Source organism: Castor canadensis, chromosome 2 (assembly GCF_047511655.1).
Source record: "Castor canadensis chromosome 2, mCasCan1.hap1v2, whole genome shotgun sequence".
Lineage (NCBI taxonomy): Eukaryota > Metazoa > Chordata > Mammalia > Rodentia > Castoridae > Castor > Castor canadensis.
This window is the reverse complement of record NC_133387.1, coordinates 47,111,106-47,130,884: the sequence shown is the minus strand read 5'-3', so window position 1 is coordinate 47,130,884 and position 19,779 is coordinate 47,111,106. Positions and strand designations below refer to the sequence as shown.

The following is a 19,779-nucleotide window of genomic DNA, read 5'->3' as shown; positions in this document are numbered from 1 at the left end:
TTTCTAATCTTCTATATACTTTAACTTTTTATCATTTTTTCCTTTTGGTGGCACTAGGGTTTGAACTCAGGGCTTCACACTTGCTAGGCAGGGACTTTTACCACTTGAGCCACTCTGCCAACACTACTTGTTTATCTTGTTTATTGTCTATCATCCCATTAAAAAGCCAGTTCTATGAGGGCAGAACTTTTTGCCTATTTTGTTCACTGCTGTTAACTCTAGCACCTAAAAGAGTTCCTGGTACTTAGTAGGTGTTCAAATTTTATAAAAGGAAGAGAGGGGACAATCTGGCTAAGGGGAACTCATGAACCAAAGGACAGGACAGACAGAATGTGGAAATTTGTACATCTGACATAGTGTTAGTATTAGTGCTGATGGACTGGAATGTGTATGTGTGTACTGTGTATGTGCAGTGATGAACATAGGAGAAAACTTTTAGATAAGAAGCATATGTTGGGATCAGACCTTAGACTTGAAGCTTTGTCCAAGGAACTTACTTTTTGTGTGTGTATGGCTTGAACTCAGAACCTTGTACTTGCTAAGCAAGGACTCTATCACTTGAGTCATTCCCCCAGGCCTTTTTGCTTAGTTATTTTTTAGATAGTGTCTCACGGCCTCAACCATAAACCTCTGGTTTATACCTCCTGCATAACTAGGATGACAGGAGCATGCCACCATACACAGCTTGTTGGTTGAGATGGAGGTCTCACTAGCTTGGCTGGTCTCAAACTTCAATCATCCCGATTTCTGCTTCCAGAGTAGCTGGGATTACAGATATAAGCTATCATCCCTGGAAAACTCAGCTTTGATTCTGCATGTTATAGAAACTATCAGAGTTCCCCTAGAAAAATTGGTATAAATAGAATTCTGTTTCAAGAACATTGGCCTGACAATGATTTTTATAGTAAGGGCAGGAATAGAGAAAGGCTGAAGGTAGAAGGTATAAAATGGAGAAGATTAAAGGTGCTACACAAGAGAAAGGTATACAAAGAGATAGCATTAGCAAGAGGTGAAACTTTTAGTAAAAGGAAGGCTAAAAACCATAATAATGGGATGACTTATGTGTGCAGTACTTGATGTGACAACTTCTCTGACATTGACAATCAGAGTTGATGGTTCTTCAAAACAGAAGGTACTTCTTTCTCCTTTATAGGGAAACAACCATTTCTTTACAGGGAAAATTAAATTATGTTTTCAAAGGATTTCTATTTATCCTATTCTTTTTTCATAAATTAACATGACATAATATATATTTTAGTATCTGGAGACCTTGACATCTACCTTTCTTTGAGACTTACCTACAATGACTATTAAATATAATGACATCTGTGCCCCTGTTCCTCTAGCTTACTTTTTCTTTATCAGCAAGTCTCCTACTAAGAGGAAATACAAATTTGCATATTTGGAAGATACAGTAGAGGAAGCAAAGAGCAAAGAGTAGGGTATGGAATCATCCAATGGGAGAACTAAGTAGCAAAAGAGATTTAAGTCTGGAAATAGAAAGAGGAGCCCCTCTTCCTGCCCAAGCAACCAAGAATTTTATTTTCAAGTGCTCTGAATCTCTCTCTGTGTGTGTGTGTGTGTGTGTGTGTGTGTGTGTGTGCGCACATCTATGCAAATAGGGCTGCCAAGGATAGCTAGAGAGATGACTCATTCATCTCAAGGAGGCCATCCTCACATTGAATGTGATAGCAATTTTTGTTTTTCCTGCCTTCAAGAATGCAGAGAAGAGGACTGCCTAGCTCTGTTCCTTCAAATTATCTTACCCTCCTAGCTACCCCTAAACTGCAGCTTGCTATTGGAGGTGAATTTCTTGAGTTTACCATTATCCAATCTACCAATGTGAAATAGTTCACGCAATAGTTCTTTCCTGTGGCTGGAGGATGCAGAGTATTCTGAGAAAGCTTGGGAGACAGACTTAAAAAATGTAAAACTAAAGATAGGGAAGATGGAGTCGGTGACAACAAACTTGGCCTATTTCATGCACAATTGAGTGAGGACTGCTCTGATCTCCTCTGAGTGATACTGGAGAGTTAGGTTGAGGTCTAAGAGTAGTGGGCCTTCAATGCTAAGCTAATCTAGGAACTAGAGAGCCATTAAATATGTTTAAAGGTGATCAGTTGATCTTTCCTATTTCCAAACATCAAATATAGACATTACCCACGCACTCCTGCCTGAATATCTTTGAGAAGGGCTTTGCTCTCTTTCTCATCTCTTTTCTTTCATGCAAGCTGACTGATCCACATCAGCTCAATTCACAGAGTATTTACTGCATACTATTATATATCAGCACAGTTACAACTTTCAGAAACATCTGCTAAAAGTACTATTTTCTGGCTTGCTTCTAATTTTGAATATTTTCTTTCATTTCCTCCCATTTGCAATGCCTTGGGTGACATTCCATCAGGAAGTAAACTTTCCAAGTACTGTCATGTTAGAGCCTTAGGAGAGAACTGATGTGGCCTAGAGTGTTAACAGGAGCGCTCTGTACGATGAGAAATGTATGTTTTCTTTCCTCTGGCCAAATTTTTCTAGACCAGAAACTGAAGGTTTTTAAAATATTACCATGTAGTATATTTAACAAAGTGCTTACTGAAAATCCCACAAAATATGTCTTTCCTGCATATTTTTAAAGCACACAGGCGCTCACCTTGATTTGTGTAAGCATTCAGTGGTGCATGTTATACTTTATTTTGGCCGATGTGATACATATTGGAAGGGTGGCTCTCTTCAGGCTCCTGGTAGAGTTGGCAAGCTGTATTCAAAGTTGGTCCAAGGATAGGGCGACTTGAGTGAGCTCCGTACAAGAGCCTCCACTGTCTGCTCTATAAATACATGGCTGAATTCACAGTCCAACTTATCACACCCATTTGCCACTGAACCAGTTGAGGTCGGGATCTCATCATCTGTAGCTTAGGCTTTAGCTGTCACCTACTTCTTTCTGACTTTCCCCTTCTCCAGGCCTGCCCACTCTTCTCCAGACTTCATATTGCCTCCATATTCTTATACAAAATCAGAAGTTGTCTCTTGTGTTTTTAAAACCTCCAGTTGTTCTGCAGGGCTGATTGGGAACAATTCTTTTCATGGAGAGATATATCAGAATCAGCCCAAAGAGCAGAAATGAGTGTGGCTTCAAAAACCATATTTAGCATCAGGTGCCTTGTTAAATAATATTTATGAATTAGATGTGATTTATGTCTGCTTAAGGAGGGATTCTGATCTCCAGAAAAAGTCCAGACTTCTTGTTCTGTCATTCAAAGTCCTATATGGTATAGTGCATTACGGACCTACAGAATAATTTCCCATTTTGATTATTATTACTTTCATTAATTGACACTGATTATACTCACAAGAATAGATCTTTGATAGACTCAGTATGGTTGTAGACACAGATTCATAAACCTCCACTTGGAGTGGTGTGAAGGTAGGTGGTAGAATAATAGAGGGAATCGACAGATCTTCCTTGGCAGAAGTGCTAAAGTTGCTAGAGCTGAATCATGAAGAGCAGTAAACACAAATATAGATTCAAGTCAAATTTTGGAAGTGAAATGTATAGGGCTTAGAGGCTCTCTCTTTTAAGTCTTAATGGAAAAGAGAAATTCAAGGTGGTTCTTGGGTCCCCAGCTGAGATCCAGTGTGACTATTGACACCATTAGGCAGGATAGAGAACCCAGTCCAAGGAGCAGGACTCAGCATATGGGAGATCTGCTTTGAGCATGGCAAGCTTGAGATGCCTGTGGACCATTCATGTTGGAATATCCATTAACATCTGAATGCTACAGATACCGTGTCCTGAGATGGCAGTTTGTGACTGATTAGTGAAAGACATTCAAGTAAATATTATCCAGAATGAACATATAATAGAAGAGAAAACATGAGGCCTAAAATAGAACTACAAAGAATATCATCAAGTAAATGTTTTTAAATTTAAAATAAAGTTGGAGAGTTTAAGTCTTTGTCTTTCTATTGAAAGATTTTACATATAAGAAGAATCACCACCTGAAATACCCAGACGTGGAATTATATAACAATAGCTAGGGCATTTGCACCTAAGTTGAGAACGTGTCAAAATGAACAAAAACAAAAGCGAAAAAACCCCAAAAAACTGCCTTTCTATATGTCCCAGTCCATTTGCTGACAATGGTGCAGTAGGAATTAGAATTGCCTGGTCAGAATTGCCTTAGTGTCCCTGTCATCTCTTTTACCTCTTAGATGCAAGTTTCTATTTACTGCATGAGCTACAGATTCATTCATTAATTCCAGTACTCACAATTTTGCACATTAGAACAGATGATGCAATAGGGTTTAATTAGCAGCAGTCTTCTTTGTGAGTGGTATGTGAAGTCATGTGGTGATTGCTTTGTGCCTCCTCCTGTTGGCAGCAGCAGGATGCCCTCTGGAGTCCATCAGAATGGCATGGCATTGTCCATTTTCCACCTGACCCAGACTTCATTGTCACTCCAAGGTGGCAGATGGTGGAGTCATAGCCCTCTCATGAAAAGCCAGCAGTGGAGCAGCAAAAGATCTGGCCTGGAACTCAGTCCTTCACAGCCTGAGGATTTGCAGGCCCCATGAGGTCTGGGAAAGAAAAATCCAGTGACCCTATAAAACACAAGCCTCTCCCTTCACAGAGGCCCCCCTGTATGCTGAGGGATCCAGTTGCAAGCAGCAAGCACCAAACCTAGTGGGAGTTACTGAAAGGAAATCTGGTGCTAACACCACCTATAGAGGAATTTATTGGAAGGAAATCTGGTACTTACAGAATCAACAGGAGATAGAAGGAATAGGCTTGAAAAAGGGCGAGGACCAAGGGAACCCAGATGTGGGACCTCAAGAGCAATCCAGCCAGTGTGTTGGGCATCACTGCTCCTACTCCATGTTGCTTCAAATGAATCTTAAATGTCCCATAGGTTTTGTCTTCCAAAGGATCCAAAGACAAAGCAGTCTGAATGCTCAGATCCTGCCTGTGTCCCTGCTCACCAGGAGAAGAAAGCAGGAAAATGTCTCCCCTTGAGATTTGGGGGAGGAAAGGAGGATCTAGCATGTCACCAGTACAGAATTATTGTAAAGGGGACTGTCCTTCAGATAGAAAGGGATTTTGATATAGTATTGCCAAAAAGTGACAAATGATCCACCGCATTCACTTTCAAATGTGTCAGATTTGTAAGACCATCAGAGCAAGTCACCAATTAGGTGCCTGTGGTGTATTAAACCTGTCCACATTGGTTTTATCTGTATCACAGACCAGTAGAGGAAACTAACTGTTCTGGAACTTGTGCAAAGGGTCAGGCCTGAGCTAAGGGTGTTACATGTGATTGCTGAATAACAGACAATTATTCATTCTTGCTCCTTCAGAAAGTCTTAAGGAAAGAGGATAGCAGTTACCAAAGGTTTTTCTAATCAAGGGGAGTTGGCAGAACATGGGTGCTAAATAAAATAATGTCCCTAAAAGATGCCATTGTTTGAAATTAGCCCCTTGGACCGACAGGTAATTAACTTCTGCCACTAGTTTAATTTCTTGTGTGGACCTGGCTACAAGAAACCATATATGGGTGGTAAGTTCTTTTCCCCCCTCCAATCTCAGAGGAAATGTAGCCGGGAATAAGCTAGTGGCACAAGTCGTATATCAGTAGTCTATAGAAGGGCCACATAAATCCTTTAAAGTTATTTAACTGTTTTGAAAATGGTCTCAACAGAAGTAATTCCAATTGCACCAGAAAGGAAACCAGAGTCTTAAAGAAAAATATACTCTCTTTGCTGAGCCAGGCAAACATAGCAGTATGCAGAGAAACAAACCAGTCTCTTGTGTTTTATTTCCTTAACAAATCCACTGAAATGCTTACTTTATGTCTTTAAAAGGCTGATAGACAAAGAATTTCATGGCCACTAAAAATTAATACCTACAACTGGTTTGTAACCATTTTAAAAAGGCAGGTGCTTTTTAAAATTTCTTTTATTTACAGTATCTTATTATGGGACTTTTCACATATTATAAACACAATAGATGTATTTGTACTTTTGGGGAAAAAAACAGATTGAAAACATTTTCTCTGGGGAAGGATTTTTCTGTTTGAGGAATTAGATAACCTACTATTTTCCTGCATGCGTCTATGTATAAACTAACACTGTATATTCCAAACCTAGTCCTGTCTATAGCTAAGCCCTTCATAGCTCATAAAAAACTTGATGCTATTTAAAGATGACTAATTCAAAGTCGTTTGGTAAAATTGCCTTCAGTTTTTAGAACTAGAAAAGGTGAATGTACAAACTACATGGCTCTATTGAAAGCCTGATTATTCTCTGCAGTTGAACTGATAAGAAATGAATTGGGGTCGGGGGCGGGGGGGAGGAAATGACCCAAACAATGTATGCACATGTGAATAAATGAATAATGAAAAAAAAAAAGAAATGAATTTAGACCTTGACCCCCAGGGACCACTGAATGAGAAGAGCTATCTGGTTGTCCTTAATCTTACTTCCCCCAGATCTTCACACAACTCACTCCCTTAGCAACTCCCTTGGGGTTTTGCTTGATGGTCACATCAGCATGGCCTTTCCTGATGACTGTATTTAGTTGAGATTCTTCTTCTCTTGAATAGAGTCTCCATCCTCATCTCCTACATTGTATGTCAACAAATACTGATTTTGAGCACTTGCCATGAGGCTGGTGCTGGACAGGTAACAGGAGACAGACAAAAACAATCTCTGTGCTCATAGAACTTCCATTTGAGTTAGAGAAGAGAAAATACAAACAAATAAGCAAAATGTATACAAGTGAAGGCAACGTTTGTTTGAAGAGTTCTAGTTATAAATATTTCCAATTATCTTGTGGTTTAAAAAGTAATTTCACATCAATTATCTTACTTGGTAATTGTGACAAGATTGTGTTTTAAGACAAGATTTTTATCACGATTCAGGTGATGAATACATGATGACTCAAAAAGTTTCTGTCTAGCAAATAGAAGATTTCGGCAGGACGCTGACATCAGTTACTTCCCTTGAAGGGCTGCTTATGCTCAATTGATGGATCTTTCTGGACATGGAAATTAATGCTTCGTGTTAAGCATTGATGGTCAAATCTCAGAACAGTGGATTGCAGAATGAAAATGAGAACAGAATTTGGATGTAGTATAAGCATTTTTGATAAAATAATCCACTATGGATAACTCTCAAGGGTATGAAACCTAACTTCTCTCCTGAAGCTGCCATTTGTTTACCTCCTGAAAGTGGAATAGTGATCCAGGTTGAGGCCAGGCAATGCCTATCTCAAAGAGCCTCATACTTTAGTTCTTTGTCTCTGGCATTTCTAGTTCTTGTCATGCTGTAGCTAGGGAAGCACTTTCCATAGTGATTAAAGATCACAGACCATAGGTGATGAGTGGCACATCCCTATAATTCCAGCTCTAATGCTGCCCAGGCAAAAGTTTATTTGAAAAGCAAACTAAAGCAAAAGGGCTAAGGGTGTGGATAAAGCGGTAGAGCACTTTCCTAACAAGTGAGAGGGCCTAAGTTCAAACCCCAGTACTACCAAAATAAATAAATAAATAAATAACAGACCTCTCCAAAACAGGCAGAACTTGAAACGTGGTGTTGTTGAGAATTTCTTTGGGAAAAATTGCTCTGTTTCCTTATCTATAAAACTAGGCTAATGGTCTAAGTTCTGATAAATATATCAATTATACAAGTAAAACACTCACTGTTTGGGTATTATTATCCCCTCTGCTAGATCATAAGATCACAGAAGCTAATGCACTTGACTGGGTTTAGTAGTTTCCTTCCTTCCCTCCCTCCTTTCTTTCACCCTTCTCCCTCCCTCTCTCTTTCTTTCTTTTTCTTTTTTTGATGGCACTGGGGTTTGAACTCAGGGCCTCGTGCTTGCTAGGCAGATGCTCTACCACTTGAGCCACTCCACCAGCCCCCAAATTTACTGTTTATAAAGACACAGGTCATGCTGGATTATATGTCCATCCTACTCTACTCTGACCTCACTTGAACTAAATACGTCTGAAATGATCCGATTTTCAAAAAAGTCACATTCTAAGGTACTGGGTGGGAGGGAGGGGGCGATGGTGGAGGGTGCAATATACAAGTGCATGGAAGCAATGCTAGGATTCTCTCTGTATAGCTATCATTATCTCAAACTGGCAAAAACACAGTGTCTTTCTTATTATCTCCTATGTTTTCTTGTCAACAAAATCGGAGAAGAAGAGGGTGGAACAGGTTCTTCCCAGAACAGGGGGATGGGGGAAGGTGTCCCAAACAACGTATACACATGTAAATAAATGTAAAAGTGATGAAAGAAATGGAGAAAAGAAAAAATTATTTGTATATTCACCTACTTATCTGATGATATACATTCACGTAATTTAATCGAAGCTAATAGATTTCTATAAATAAATACATATTTGTATTTGACTAAAAAAAATAAGGTACTGGGGGTTAGTACTCCTAATATGAAACACAATTCAACCCTTAACACTGGCTTTGCCACCTTTGCATTTACGGTATTTACCCTGCCCTTAAGAAGTGTCAGGACATGGGAGCCAAATCTACCAGATTTGAAGAAATTTCTCTAGAAGTTTCAGCAAGAGCCCCTCTAGCAGATGAGTGGCCTTTTGAACACTGCCTCTCCATCCTAGATTCACCAAAAGAGGAAACTGCCTTGTAGCTAGTGCCTCACTGTGCTCTGCCTAAAGTCCTTGGGTAGAATGACACATCATGTCAAGGTGGATATTTTATTTAGAACTTTCCAAGCAGGATTTTGGGAGATCGATAGCAGTAATATCTTTACATGAATAGAGACTTAGAAATGACATTTACATCAGTGTTTTAAAGATTTATTGGTCTAAAACTCTGGTAACTCAGTATTCTTTCAAGATTTTAGGAGCAACTTTTAATCTATTAAGTGTTGTTAGTGGTAAGTTAATAATGAATAACAAAATAAAACTGTTTTACATTCTTTCTGCTCTGTGTATAGTATGTTCATAAAGTAATGAAGTTGGTTCCACATTCTACAGTATTGCAAGGAAAATTCACACTTAAGAATGTTCACATCCAAGGGCTGGCAGAATGGCTCAAGTGGAAGAGCACCTGCTTTTGCCAGTACAAGACCCTGAGTTCAAACCCCAGTACTGCCCCACCAATTTTAATATCTAAATTGCAATATTACAATTTATACATCCATATTTTTAAATTGATGTGTATTCCAAATTCTTTTTTTTTCCTTTTTCTTTTATTATTCATATGTGCATACAAGGATTGGTTCATTTCTCCCCCCTGCCCCCACCCCCTCCCTTACCACCCACTCCACCCCCTCCCTCTCCCCCCTCATCAATACCCAGCAGAAACTATTTTGCGCTTATTTCTAATTTTGTTGTAGAGAGAGTATAAGCAATAATAGGAAGGAACAAGGGTTTTTGCTGGTTGAGATAAGGATAGCTATACAGGGCATTGACTCACATTGATTTCCTGTGCGTGGGTGTGACCTTCTAGGTTAATTCTTTTTGATCTAACCTTTTCTCTAGTACCTGTTCCCCTTTTCCTATTGGCCTCAGTTGCTTTAAGGTATCTGCTTTAGTTTCTCTGCATTAAGGGCAACAAATGCTAGCTAGTTTTTTAGGTGTCTTACCTATCCTCACCCCTCCCTTGTGTGCTCTCGCTTTTATCATGTGCTCATACTCCAATCCCCTTGTTGTGTTTACCCTTGATCTAATGTCCACATATGAGGGAGAACATACGATTTTTGGTCTTTTGGGCCAGGCTAACCTCACTCAAAATGATGTTCTCCAATTCCATCCATTTACCAGCGAATGATAACATTTAGTTCTTCTTCATGGCTTCATAGAATTCCATTGTGTATAGATACCACATTTTCTTAATCCATTCGTCAGTGCTGGGGCATCTTGGCTGTTTCCATAACTTGGCTATTGTGAATAGTGCCGCAATAAACATGGATGTGCAGGTGCCTCTGGAGTAACAGTCTTTTGGGTATATCCCCAAGAGTGGTATTGCTGGATCAAATGGTAGATCGATGTCCAGCTTTTTAAGTAGCCTCCAAATTTTTTTCCAGAGTGGTTGTACTAGTCTACATTCCCACCAACAGTGTAAGAGGGTTCCTTTTTCCCCGCATCCTTGCCAACACCTGTTGTTGGTGGTGTTGCTGATGATGGCTATTCTAACAGGGGTGAGGTGGAATCTTAGTGTGGTTTTAATTTGCATTTCCTTTATTGCTAGAGATGGTGAGCATTTTTCATGTGTTTTCTGGCCATTTGAATTTCTTCTTTTGAGAAAGTTCTGTTTAGTTCACATGCCCATTTCTTTATTGGTTCATTAGTTTTGGGAGAATTTAGTTTTTTAAGTTCCCTGTATAATCTGGTTATCAGTCCTTTGTCTGATGTATAATTGGCAAATATTTTCTCCCACTCTGTGGGTGTTCTCTTCAGTTTAGAGACCATTTCTTTTGATGAACAGAAGCTTTTTAGTTTTATGAGGTCCCATTTATCTATGCTATCTCTTAGTTGCTGTGCTGCTGGGGTTTCATTGAGAAAGTTCTTACCTATACCTACTAACTCCAGAGTATTTCCTACTTTTTCCTGTATCAACTTAAGAGTTTGGGGTCTAATATTAAGATCCTTGATCCATTTTGAGTTAATCTTGGTATAGGGTGATATACATGGATCTAGTTTCATTTTTTTGCAGACTGCTAACCAGTTTTCCCAGCAGTTTTTGTTGAAGAGGCTGCTATTTCTCCATCATATATTTTTAGCTCCTTTGTCAAAGACAAGTTGCTTATAGTTGTGTGGCTTCATATCTGGGTCCCCTATTCTGTTCCACTGGTCTTCATGTCTGTTTTTGTGCCAGTACCATGCTGTTTTTATTATTATTGCTTTGTAATATAGTTTGAGGTCAGGTATTGTGATACCTCCTGCATTGTTCTTTTGACTGAGTATTGCCTTGGCTATTCGTGGCCTCTTGTGTTTCCATATAAATTTCACAGTAGATTTTTCAATCTCTTTAATGAATGTCATTGGAATTTTGATGGGAATTGCATTGAACATGTAGATTACTTTTGGGATTATCAACATTTTTACTATGTTGATTCTACCAATCCATGAGCATGGGAGATCTCTCCACTTTCTATAGTCTTCCTCAATCTCTTTCTTCAGAAGTGTATAGTTTTCCTTGTAGAGGTCTTTCACATCTTTTGTTAGGTTTACACCTAGGTATTTGATTTTGTTTGAGGCTATTGTAAATGGAATTGTTTTCATACATTCTTTTTCCGTTTGCTCATTGTTAGTGTATAGAAATGCTAATGATTTTTCTATGTTGATTTTATATCCTGCTACCTTGCTATAGCTATTGATGATGTCTAGAAGCTTCTGAGTAGAGTTTTTTGGGTCTTTAAGGTATAGGATCATGTCATCTGCAAATAGGGATATTTTGACAGTTTCTTTACCTATTTGTATTCCTTTTATTCCTTCTTCTTGCCTAATTGCTCTGGGTAGGAATTCCAGTACTATGTTGAATAGGAGTGGAGATAGTGGGCATCCTTGTCTGGTTCCTGATTTTAGAGGGAATGGTTTCAGTTTTTCTCCATTAAATATAATGCTGGCTGTAGGTTTGTCATATATAGCTTTTATAATGTTGAGGAACTTTCCTTCTAATCCTAGTTTTCTTAGAGCTTTTATCATGAAATGATGTTGGATCTTATCAAAGGCTTTTTCTGCATCTATTGAGATGATCAAGTGGTTTTTGTCTTTGCTTCTGTTAATGTGGTTTATTACGTTTATTGATTTTCGTATGTTGAACCACCCCTGCATCCCTGGGATGAAGCCTACTTGGTCGTGGTGAATAATCTTTTTGATGTGTTGCTGAATTCGGTTTGCCATTATTTTGTTGAGGATTTTTGCATCAATGTTCATTAAGGAGATTGGCCTATAGTTCTCCTTTTTGGAGGTGTCTTTGCCTGGTTTTGGGATAGGTGTAATATTGGCTTCATAAAATGTGTTAAGCAGTTTTCCTTCCCTTTCTATTTCGTGCAACAGTTTAAGGAGGGTTGGTATCAGTTCTTCTTTAAAGGTCTGGTAGAATTCAACAGAGAATCCATCAGGTCCTGGGCTTTTCTTTTTGGGGAGACTCTTGATTGCTGCTTCAATTTCATTTTGTGTTATAGGTCTATTCAGGTGATTAATTTCCTCTTGGTTCAGTTTTGGATGATCATATGTATCTAGAAATCTGTCCATTTCTTTTAGATTTTCAGATTTATTTGAATATAGGTTCTCAAAGTAGTCTCTGATGATTTCCTGGACTTCCATGGTATTTGTTGTTATCTCCCCTTTTGCATTCCTAATTCTACTAATTTGGGTTTTTTCTCTCCTCATTTTAGTCAGGTTTGCCAGGGGTCTATCGATCTTGTTTATTTTTTCAAAGAACCAACTTTTTGTTTCATTAATTCTTTGTATGGTTTTTTTGGTTTCTATTTCATTGATTTCAGCTCTTATTTTTATTATTTCTCTCCTTCTATTTGTTTTGGGATTTGCTTGTTCTTGTTTTTCTAGGAGTTTGAGATGTATCATTAGGTCATTGATTTGGGATCTTTCAAACTTTTTAATATATGCACTCATGGCTATAAACTTTCCTCTCAAGACTGCCTTAGCTGTGTCCCATAGGTTCCGGTAGGTTGTGTTTTCATTTTCATTGACTTCCAGGAACTTTTTAATTTCCTCTTTTATTTCATTGATGATCCATTCTTCATTAAGTAATGAGTTATTTAGTTTCCAGCTGTTTGCATGTTTTTTGTCTTTACTTTTGTTGTTGAGTTCTACTTTTACTGCATTGTGGTCAGATAGTATGCACGGTATTATTTCTATTTTCTTATATTTGCTGAGGCTTGCTTTGTGCCCTAGGATATGATCTATTTTGGAGAAGGTTCCATGGGCTGCTGAGAAGAATGTATATTGTGTAGAGGTTGGATGAAAAGTTCTGTAGACATCTACTAGGTCCATTTGATCTATTGCATATTTTAGATCTTGGATTTCTTTATTGATTTTTTGTTTGGATGACCTATCTATTGATGATAATGGGGTGTTGAAGTCTCCCACAACCACTGTGTTGGCATTTATATATGCTTTTAGGTCTTTCAGGGTATGTTTGATGAAATTGGGTGCGTTGACATTGGGTGCATACAGATTGATGATTATTATTTCCTTTTGGTCTATTTCCCCTTTTATTAGTATGGAATGTCCTTCTTTATCTCGTTTGATCAATGTAGGTTTGAAGTCTACTTTGTCAGAGATAAGTATTGCTACTCCTGCCTGTTTTGGGGGGCCATTGGCTTGGTAAATCTTCTTCCAGCCTTTCATCCTAAGCATATGCTTATTTCTGTCGGTGAGATGAGTCTTCTGTAAGCAACAAATTGTTGGATCTTCTTTTTTAATCCATTTTGTCAAATGGTGTCTTTTGATGGGTGAATTAAGTCCATTAACATTAAGCGTTAGTACTGATAGGTATGTGGTGATTCCTGCCATTTAGTTGTCTTAGTTGTTTGTAGGTTTGATTGTGTGTACCTAAGTTGATGTTACTCTCTACTGTCTTGCTTTTCTTTTCCTGTGGTTTGGTGCTGCCTGCCTTTTCATGGTTAAGTTGGGTGTCACTTTCTGTGTGCAGAATCCCTTGCAGAATCTTTTGTAATGGTGGCTTTGTGGTCACATATTGTTTTAGTTTCTGCTTATCATGGAAGACTTTTATTGCTCCATCTATTTTGAATGATAGCTTTGCTGGGTAGAGTATCCTGGGATTGAAGTTATTTTCATTCAGTGCCTGGAAGATCTCACCCCACACTCTTCTTGCTTTTAATTTCTGTTGAGAAGTCTGCTGTGATTTTGATGGGTTTACCTTTGTATGTTACTTGTTTTTTCTCTCTTACAGCCTTCAATATTCTTTCCTTAGTTTCTGAACTTGTTGTTTTAATGATGATATGTCGTGGAGTAGTTCTATTTTGATCTGGTCTGTTTGGTGTCCTGGAGGCCTCTTGCATGTGTATGGGAATATCTTTCTCTAGATTTGGGAAATTTTCCGTTATTATTTTGTTGAATATATTACGCATTCCCTTCGCTTGCACCTCTTCTCCTTCTTCAATGCCCATGATTCTCAAGTTTGGTCTTTTGATGGAGTCAGTGAGTTCTTGCATTTTCTCTTCACAGGTCTTGAGTTGTTTAATTAATAGTTCTTCGGTTTTTCCTTTAATTACCATTTCATCTTCAAGTTCTGAGATTCTGTCTTCTGTTTGTTCTATTCTGCTGGATTGGCCTTCCGTTTTGTTTTGCAGTTCTGTTTCGTTCTTTTTTCTGAGGTTTTCCATATCCTGGCAGTTTTCCTCTTTAATGTTGTCTATTTTTGTCCTGAGTTCATTTATCCGTTTATTCATTGTGTTCTCTCTTTCACTTTGGTGTTTATACAATGCTTCTATGGTTTCCTTTATTTCTTCTTTTGCTTTTTCAAATTCTCTATTTTTGTTGTCTTGGAATTTCTTGAGTGTCTCCTATACATTTTGGTTGACCCTATCCAGTATCATCTCTATAAAGTTCTCATTTGGTACTTGTAGTATGTCTTCTTTTAAATTATTCTTGTGGGCTTCATTGGGTCCTTTGGCATAGTTTATCTTCATTTTGTTGGAGTCTGGATCTGAGTTTCTGTTCTCTTCATTCCCCTCTGGTTCCTGTACTAATTTTTTGCTGTGGGGAAACTGGTTTCCCTGTTTTTTCTGTCTTCCCATCATTGTCTTTGGTGTTGTTACTGTCCCTGTACTGTGTGCAATTAAGTATTTTCTAGCTTGTAATAATAACAATGGTAATATTTAGAATGGAAGGGTGAGCTGAGATGGAAAGCAAGAAGTTAAAGAAAAGGGGAAAACAAATATACAGAGAAGAGCGAGAAAGCAGAACAAGGTATCAGACTAGAAAATTTCAAAGGTATAAACAGGGAGTGTTAGTGTACTAATTGACAGTAAGCTGAACAGACATTAGAGAGACAGACAGAGGATTGAAAATCAAAGATAAAAAAAAATAAGTAAATGAAAGAAATTTCTATATATAAAAATGAATTAAAATAAAATGGGAAATAGAAAGTTAAAAAAAAAAACTTCCAAGTTTATATGCAATGCAGTTTCAGTCTTAATAATATGGGTGTCCGTCTCAATCTCCAGTCCTGGAGTTGGTGCCTCAGATGTTGTTCTGTAGTTGTCTCATCAAAGGGGATGCATAAAGTAGAACAAAACTACACACTCACACACACACACACCAAAAAAAAAAGAAAAAAAAGCCCACCAAGTGTCCCAAGTTCAAATGCAATACAGTTTCAGTAAGTTTTTCAGCTTGCAGGTGTAATTCGATTGTTTTCTCATCAAAGGTAGGGAGAAAAAGAAAAAAAAGAGTCTGGAGACAGCTCTGAGAGTGGTATCTGCAACTGTGGCTTGCCTGCCTGCTGCTCTCAGCCTGCTGTAGCTGGCGGCGTTATTTATGCAGGTCTCTGAGGTGAACTTAGCACTCACCTGGTCCCACAGGCTTTGTTTGTTCAGAGTTCTCCTGTGCGGGAGCCTCTGCTACAGGCTTTCCCTTTTCCAAGCACTGGGAAAAGTGACACTGCACCCGCATTGTCAGGCCTGTGTGTTTATTTACAGTTCATGTGGGAGGTGGGTCTTCCCCCCTCTTCTGTGCAGTTTTCCTCCCACTGCCACTTTCACAATCTTTCCTGCTCCTGATTACTGGGCGGTGCTGCTGCTCCTGCCGGCTGCCATGTTTATTTACAGCTCACATGGGAAGTGGGTCTTCCCTCCTCTCCTGTGGAGTTTTTCTCCCTCCGCCACTCTCACAAGCTTCCCCGCTCCTGGTTGCTGTACGCACGCCCGCTCCCACCAGAGGCTCTCTGGCCTGCCTGGCTTGTTTATTTACAATCCCGGGGAGGGTTCCCTTCCCCCAATCTTCAGCGCTCAGAGCGCCCCACCCTCTTTCCAGTGTGTCTTAATTGTTCTTATTGCTTATTACTCAGTTTCTCTTTTTTTTTTCCCCGGGTGGAGGTCAGTCTGTCCAGGGGGCTATGCTGCTGTGCCCCAGGCTTGTCTGTGGGGGTACCGCAGTATGGCGAAGCTCACCTGGTCCATGTCTTCCCAAGCCATATGGGCGCCGGCCACTGGCGGCCCCAGGGGCCCTCCTCATTTCTCCGTTTAACGTGAAGTGGAGATTCTCTGCGCCGGCTGGAGGTGTGGAGGGGTCAAAGTTATGCCTTTTCTCGGTGATTATGCCTGCAAAGTGTCCCAAATTCTTAATAGCATCTGAACACTTGAAGTTGCTTTTCAAGTTATATAAAATCTATCTGATCATTTTAATATACATTTATTACATATTCTTTAAGTGGTTCATGCTGAAATTTTGAGCTGATACAGTTTAGTGTTTGTTGTAATGGAAGTAGAACTATCTGAGTGAGATTTTGTACAAAATCTATAAATATTTGTTGGATGAATGAATGAATATTTGGGGGTAAGTAAAGTCATTTCTTCTAAACTTTATTTGAACCAATGAAATCAATTGCCTACCATACATGTAATATTATATTCAAAATTTGTGAAAACAGGTTTAATTTTTATATCATTTTGTTTTTAATTAGTTCAATTTTTCTTGTGACACCTTGACTGTCTCCTAAATTTCCTATCTTATGGTCAATGATTTCAAGCACTCTGTATTAAAAGACACACAGGTGAGGAGAAAAAGGAGATTGAGCATATTTGCATAGGGCAGGAAGGGCACTATAACATCTGGCTGTGGCAGTTAACTGGACCCATTTGTTAGTGCTCATTAAATTCACATTAATGCATGAACTATTCTGAATGTGTAAGTGCCCTTTGGGGTGGATTGCTTTCTCCCAGACCAATGGCATTGACTTTGGAGGTCTATCCTTGGTTGTTTACTTGCCAATGGCATTTGACCTGGGGTCAGACCTGTATTTAACCCTTTCCTGTAGGTCAAAAACAAATTAATTTGGTGAGCATTAAATTGGAAATGAGTCATCTGCTCAGCAGGTGTCCCCCATATAGAAAGAGTCCCAGGTGGAAACATTTTAAGATCTGTTCCTGGGCCATCTCCAAAGAAGCTTCAGAGGTCAGGGAGGCAATTCCAAGACATCCCACGTGGTGAGGGCCCGCCAAGGAATGTAGCAGGTGCCCACTTGGGGCGGTTTTCTCAGCAGCTTGGGGAGACTTTCAAAGAAGCCCATTGGGAAGATAAATTATTCATATATTCATAAGCATTTGTCTTGGGCATTCTTTGTGGACTGATTTACTTAGAAGTTGCCCTAAATGATTAGAACTTTACCCTTTACCCCTACCTCCCACCATCAACCAAAGACTTTGATTTGAAGAAGAAAAATGATGCATTTTTCTCTTTCATTTTTTGTAGAGGATGAGGAAGATGAGGAAATGGTGGAACCCAAAGTTGGCCATGATTCAGAACTGGAAAACCAAGACAAAAAGCAGGAGGTGAAGGAAGGTATGATGTAGGAGATACATGGAGTAATTATTTTATTGTTTTTCTTTTACCAACAAAAGGTCTGAGAAAGGTAAATAAAAATTAATTTCTTCTATATGTAGGTTTCTATATGTAGGGTTTTCTATGATTATTAGATACATTACATTTATCAAGACAAACTATAATTCCAGAGCAAGTCATTTTATTTCTTGACTGATAGAAGCAAATAAAATAGAACCCCCCTAAAATTCCAGTAAAACTGCTAAGTAGTGATAAAAATAGATACAATATCAACTCACATTATAGAATTCACTCCACCAAATATTCTTAATGATAACAATAAAGAAATATGGCAGATATAATTATCTTATTAGTAAATCCTGATGTTTTTCATATGTCCTACACAGAAACATTAACAGTGATCATTACTACTAACTATACTGTTAAAAGTTTTCTTCCAAAATTTGGCCTATATGAGGAGAAAAAACCTCTTACATATTCCAGTGATAATAGTAACTGACATTTACCAAGGGCTTACAATATATTTGGGTCTCTCCTATGCTTTCTACAAATATTATGTACTCCTCAAAACATCCATTTGAAGCATATACTATTATTCCTATTCTATAGATAGAAAACTTGGAAAAGAGAGTTTCAAAACCTTACTCAAGGATATATAATTTATAAGTGATGAGCCAACATTTATGGTTGACTCTGGAGCTAGTACATTCTACCAAATGCCAACTGCATGACATTTCCTTACACATCTAATTTTTTATTACATTGAGATAAAAAAAAATTTGAATTGTCATTCTTACTGACAAATAGAGAATGGTATCTGAGACCTGGGTATAGATTTAAAAGGTTGTTCTATATTTCCGATTGAGTTTCCTAAAAACAGATTAACATAACTTTAATTAGAAGCTCATTTGACTTATAAATTTAAAAGATTGCCATGACTCTGACACAGGGCATGGCAAATAGTTGTCACTAGGAACTTTTGTAGGCATATGCATATTTATCCTATATAGTTATTTCAATCCCTTTGTGCTCTTGTAAGAAAAAATTGTGTAGCTTAAATATCTATTACTGGTCATATCCACTTAGACATAGATTTTTTAATTGTTAAAAATTGCCTTGTGTTAAGAACCATTTGAAGTTGTGAATCATTTGAAGAGCATATATGTTTAGTTTGTTTTGGTTAGTTATAAGTAATCTATGTTATCTAAAAGCCAGGCCAAGGTAGGGATGAAAATACACAGGCTCTGGCGCCAGACTACCTAGACCCAAATCCTGGCTCTGCCATTTATGAACTGTGTGACCACTACCAACTTAGTCTACCTTTTCTTGGCCTCAGTTTCCCCATCTGGCAAGCAGAGATAATGTTGACCTAAAGATTTTTTTTTTCAAAACTCAGGGGGCTATTATGGAACAATGTGGTACAAAGTAATTACTGTATAAAAGTTTGCCAAATTATTGCGAGCAGTCTTGCCTTACAGTGCCTGGGTCTATAACTGGCCCTACCCCTGATCGATGCCTTTGTGTGCCCCAGTTCTATGAGTTCAGCATTGCCATACCTAAAGCTTTGATATGGCAGCCCAACTTTTTGAACCCCAGTAAATCAAATACAAGAAAAGTCTTTGCAACTCTTTGGAGAGCTGTCATTAAGGCTCCTGCTCTTGTCAGTGTGCCTTGTCTCAGGCATTGAAGAGGTCAAGTTCTGGGGGATGACGGAGAGCAGAAAGAGGATTCAGCATCTTTGACAATGGCAGCCACAGAGAGTACCAGAGCCATTTTTTCTGAGAGAGTCTAAATGCATTTGATGAAAGACATTTCACAGTTAAACTTCTATTAAAAACATTTTTAAGTGAACGAATAGAGTATTATTATCACAAGTACAGCAAGAGACAAAATAAGTCAGTTATCTATTAAAATGCTTTCTTTTTCCTATTGCTTAGAACATACCGGCTGATAAGGAGCCAGGGTAGTTTTTATGGGTCTTTGCCTGAATTCCCATTACCACCCTCCAATCCTAATCTCCAAACCATCTTCCTTGGCAAAGCAAAGCAATCTCCTTCTTAAGTTCCAAGCCAAAAAAAAAAAAAAAAATCCTTTATTTTTAACCTTTCCTCATACTTCATGGAATTGATTAAAGTCATGGTAAAAGTCAAAAAGAAGTTTGAAAGAACATTTCCTGTTACTGCTGCAGGGTGTGCCTTGTTCTCCATTAATGGCTTTTCTGCAAATTAGCACATAATGGGTT

At 38.5% G+C, this 19,779-nt stretch overlaps 1 protein-coding gene across 11 annotated transcripts in view; it reads left to right on the top strand.

Annotated features, from left to right (window-relative positions):
• Positions 1–19,779, top strand: part of Dync1i1 (dynein cytoplasmic 1 intermediate chain 1) — a 312,827-nt gene that overhangs the window by 180,222 nt on the left and 112,826 nt on the right. For all 11 annotated transcript variants that reach the window (XM_074064709.1, XM_074064704.1, XM_074064710.1 and 8 more), the window contains one exon: positions 17,448–17,537. In XM_074064709.1, coding sequence (XP_073920810.1) covers positions 17,448–17,537 — 90 coding nt within the window. The remainder of the gene's footprint in view (positions 1–17,447; positions 17,538–19,779) is intronic.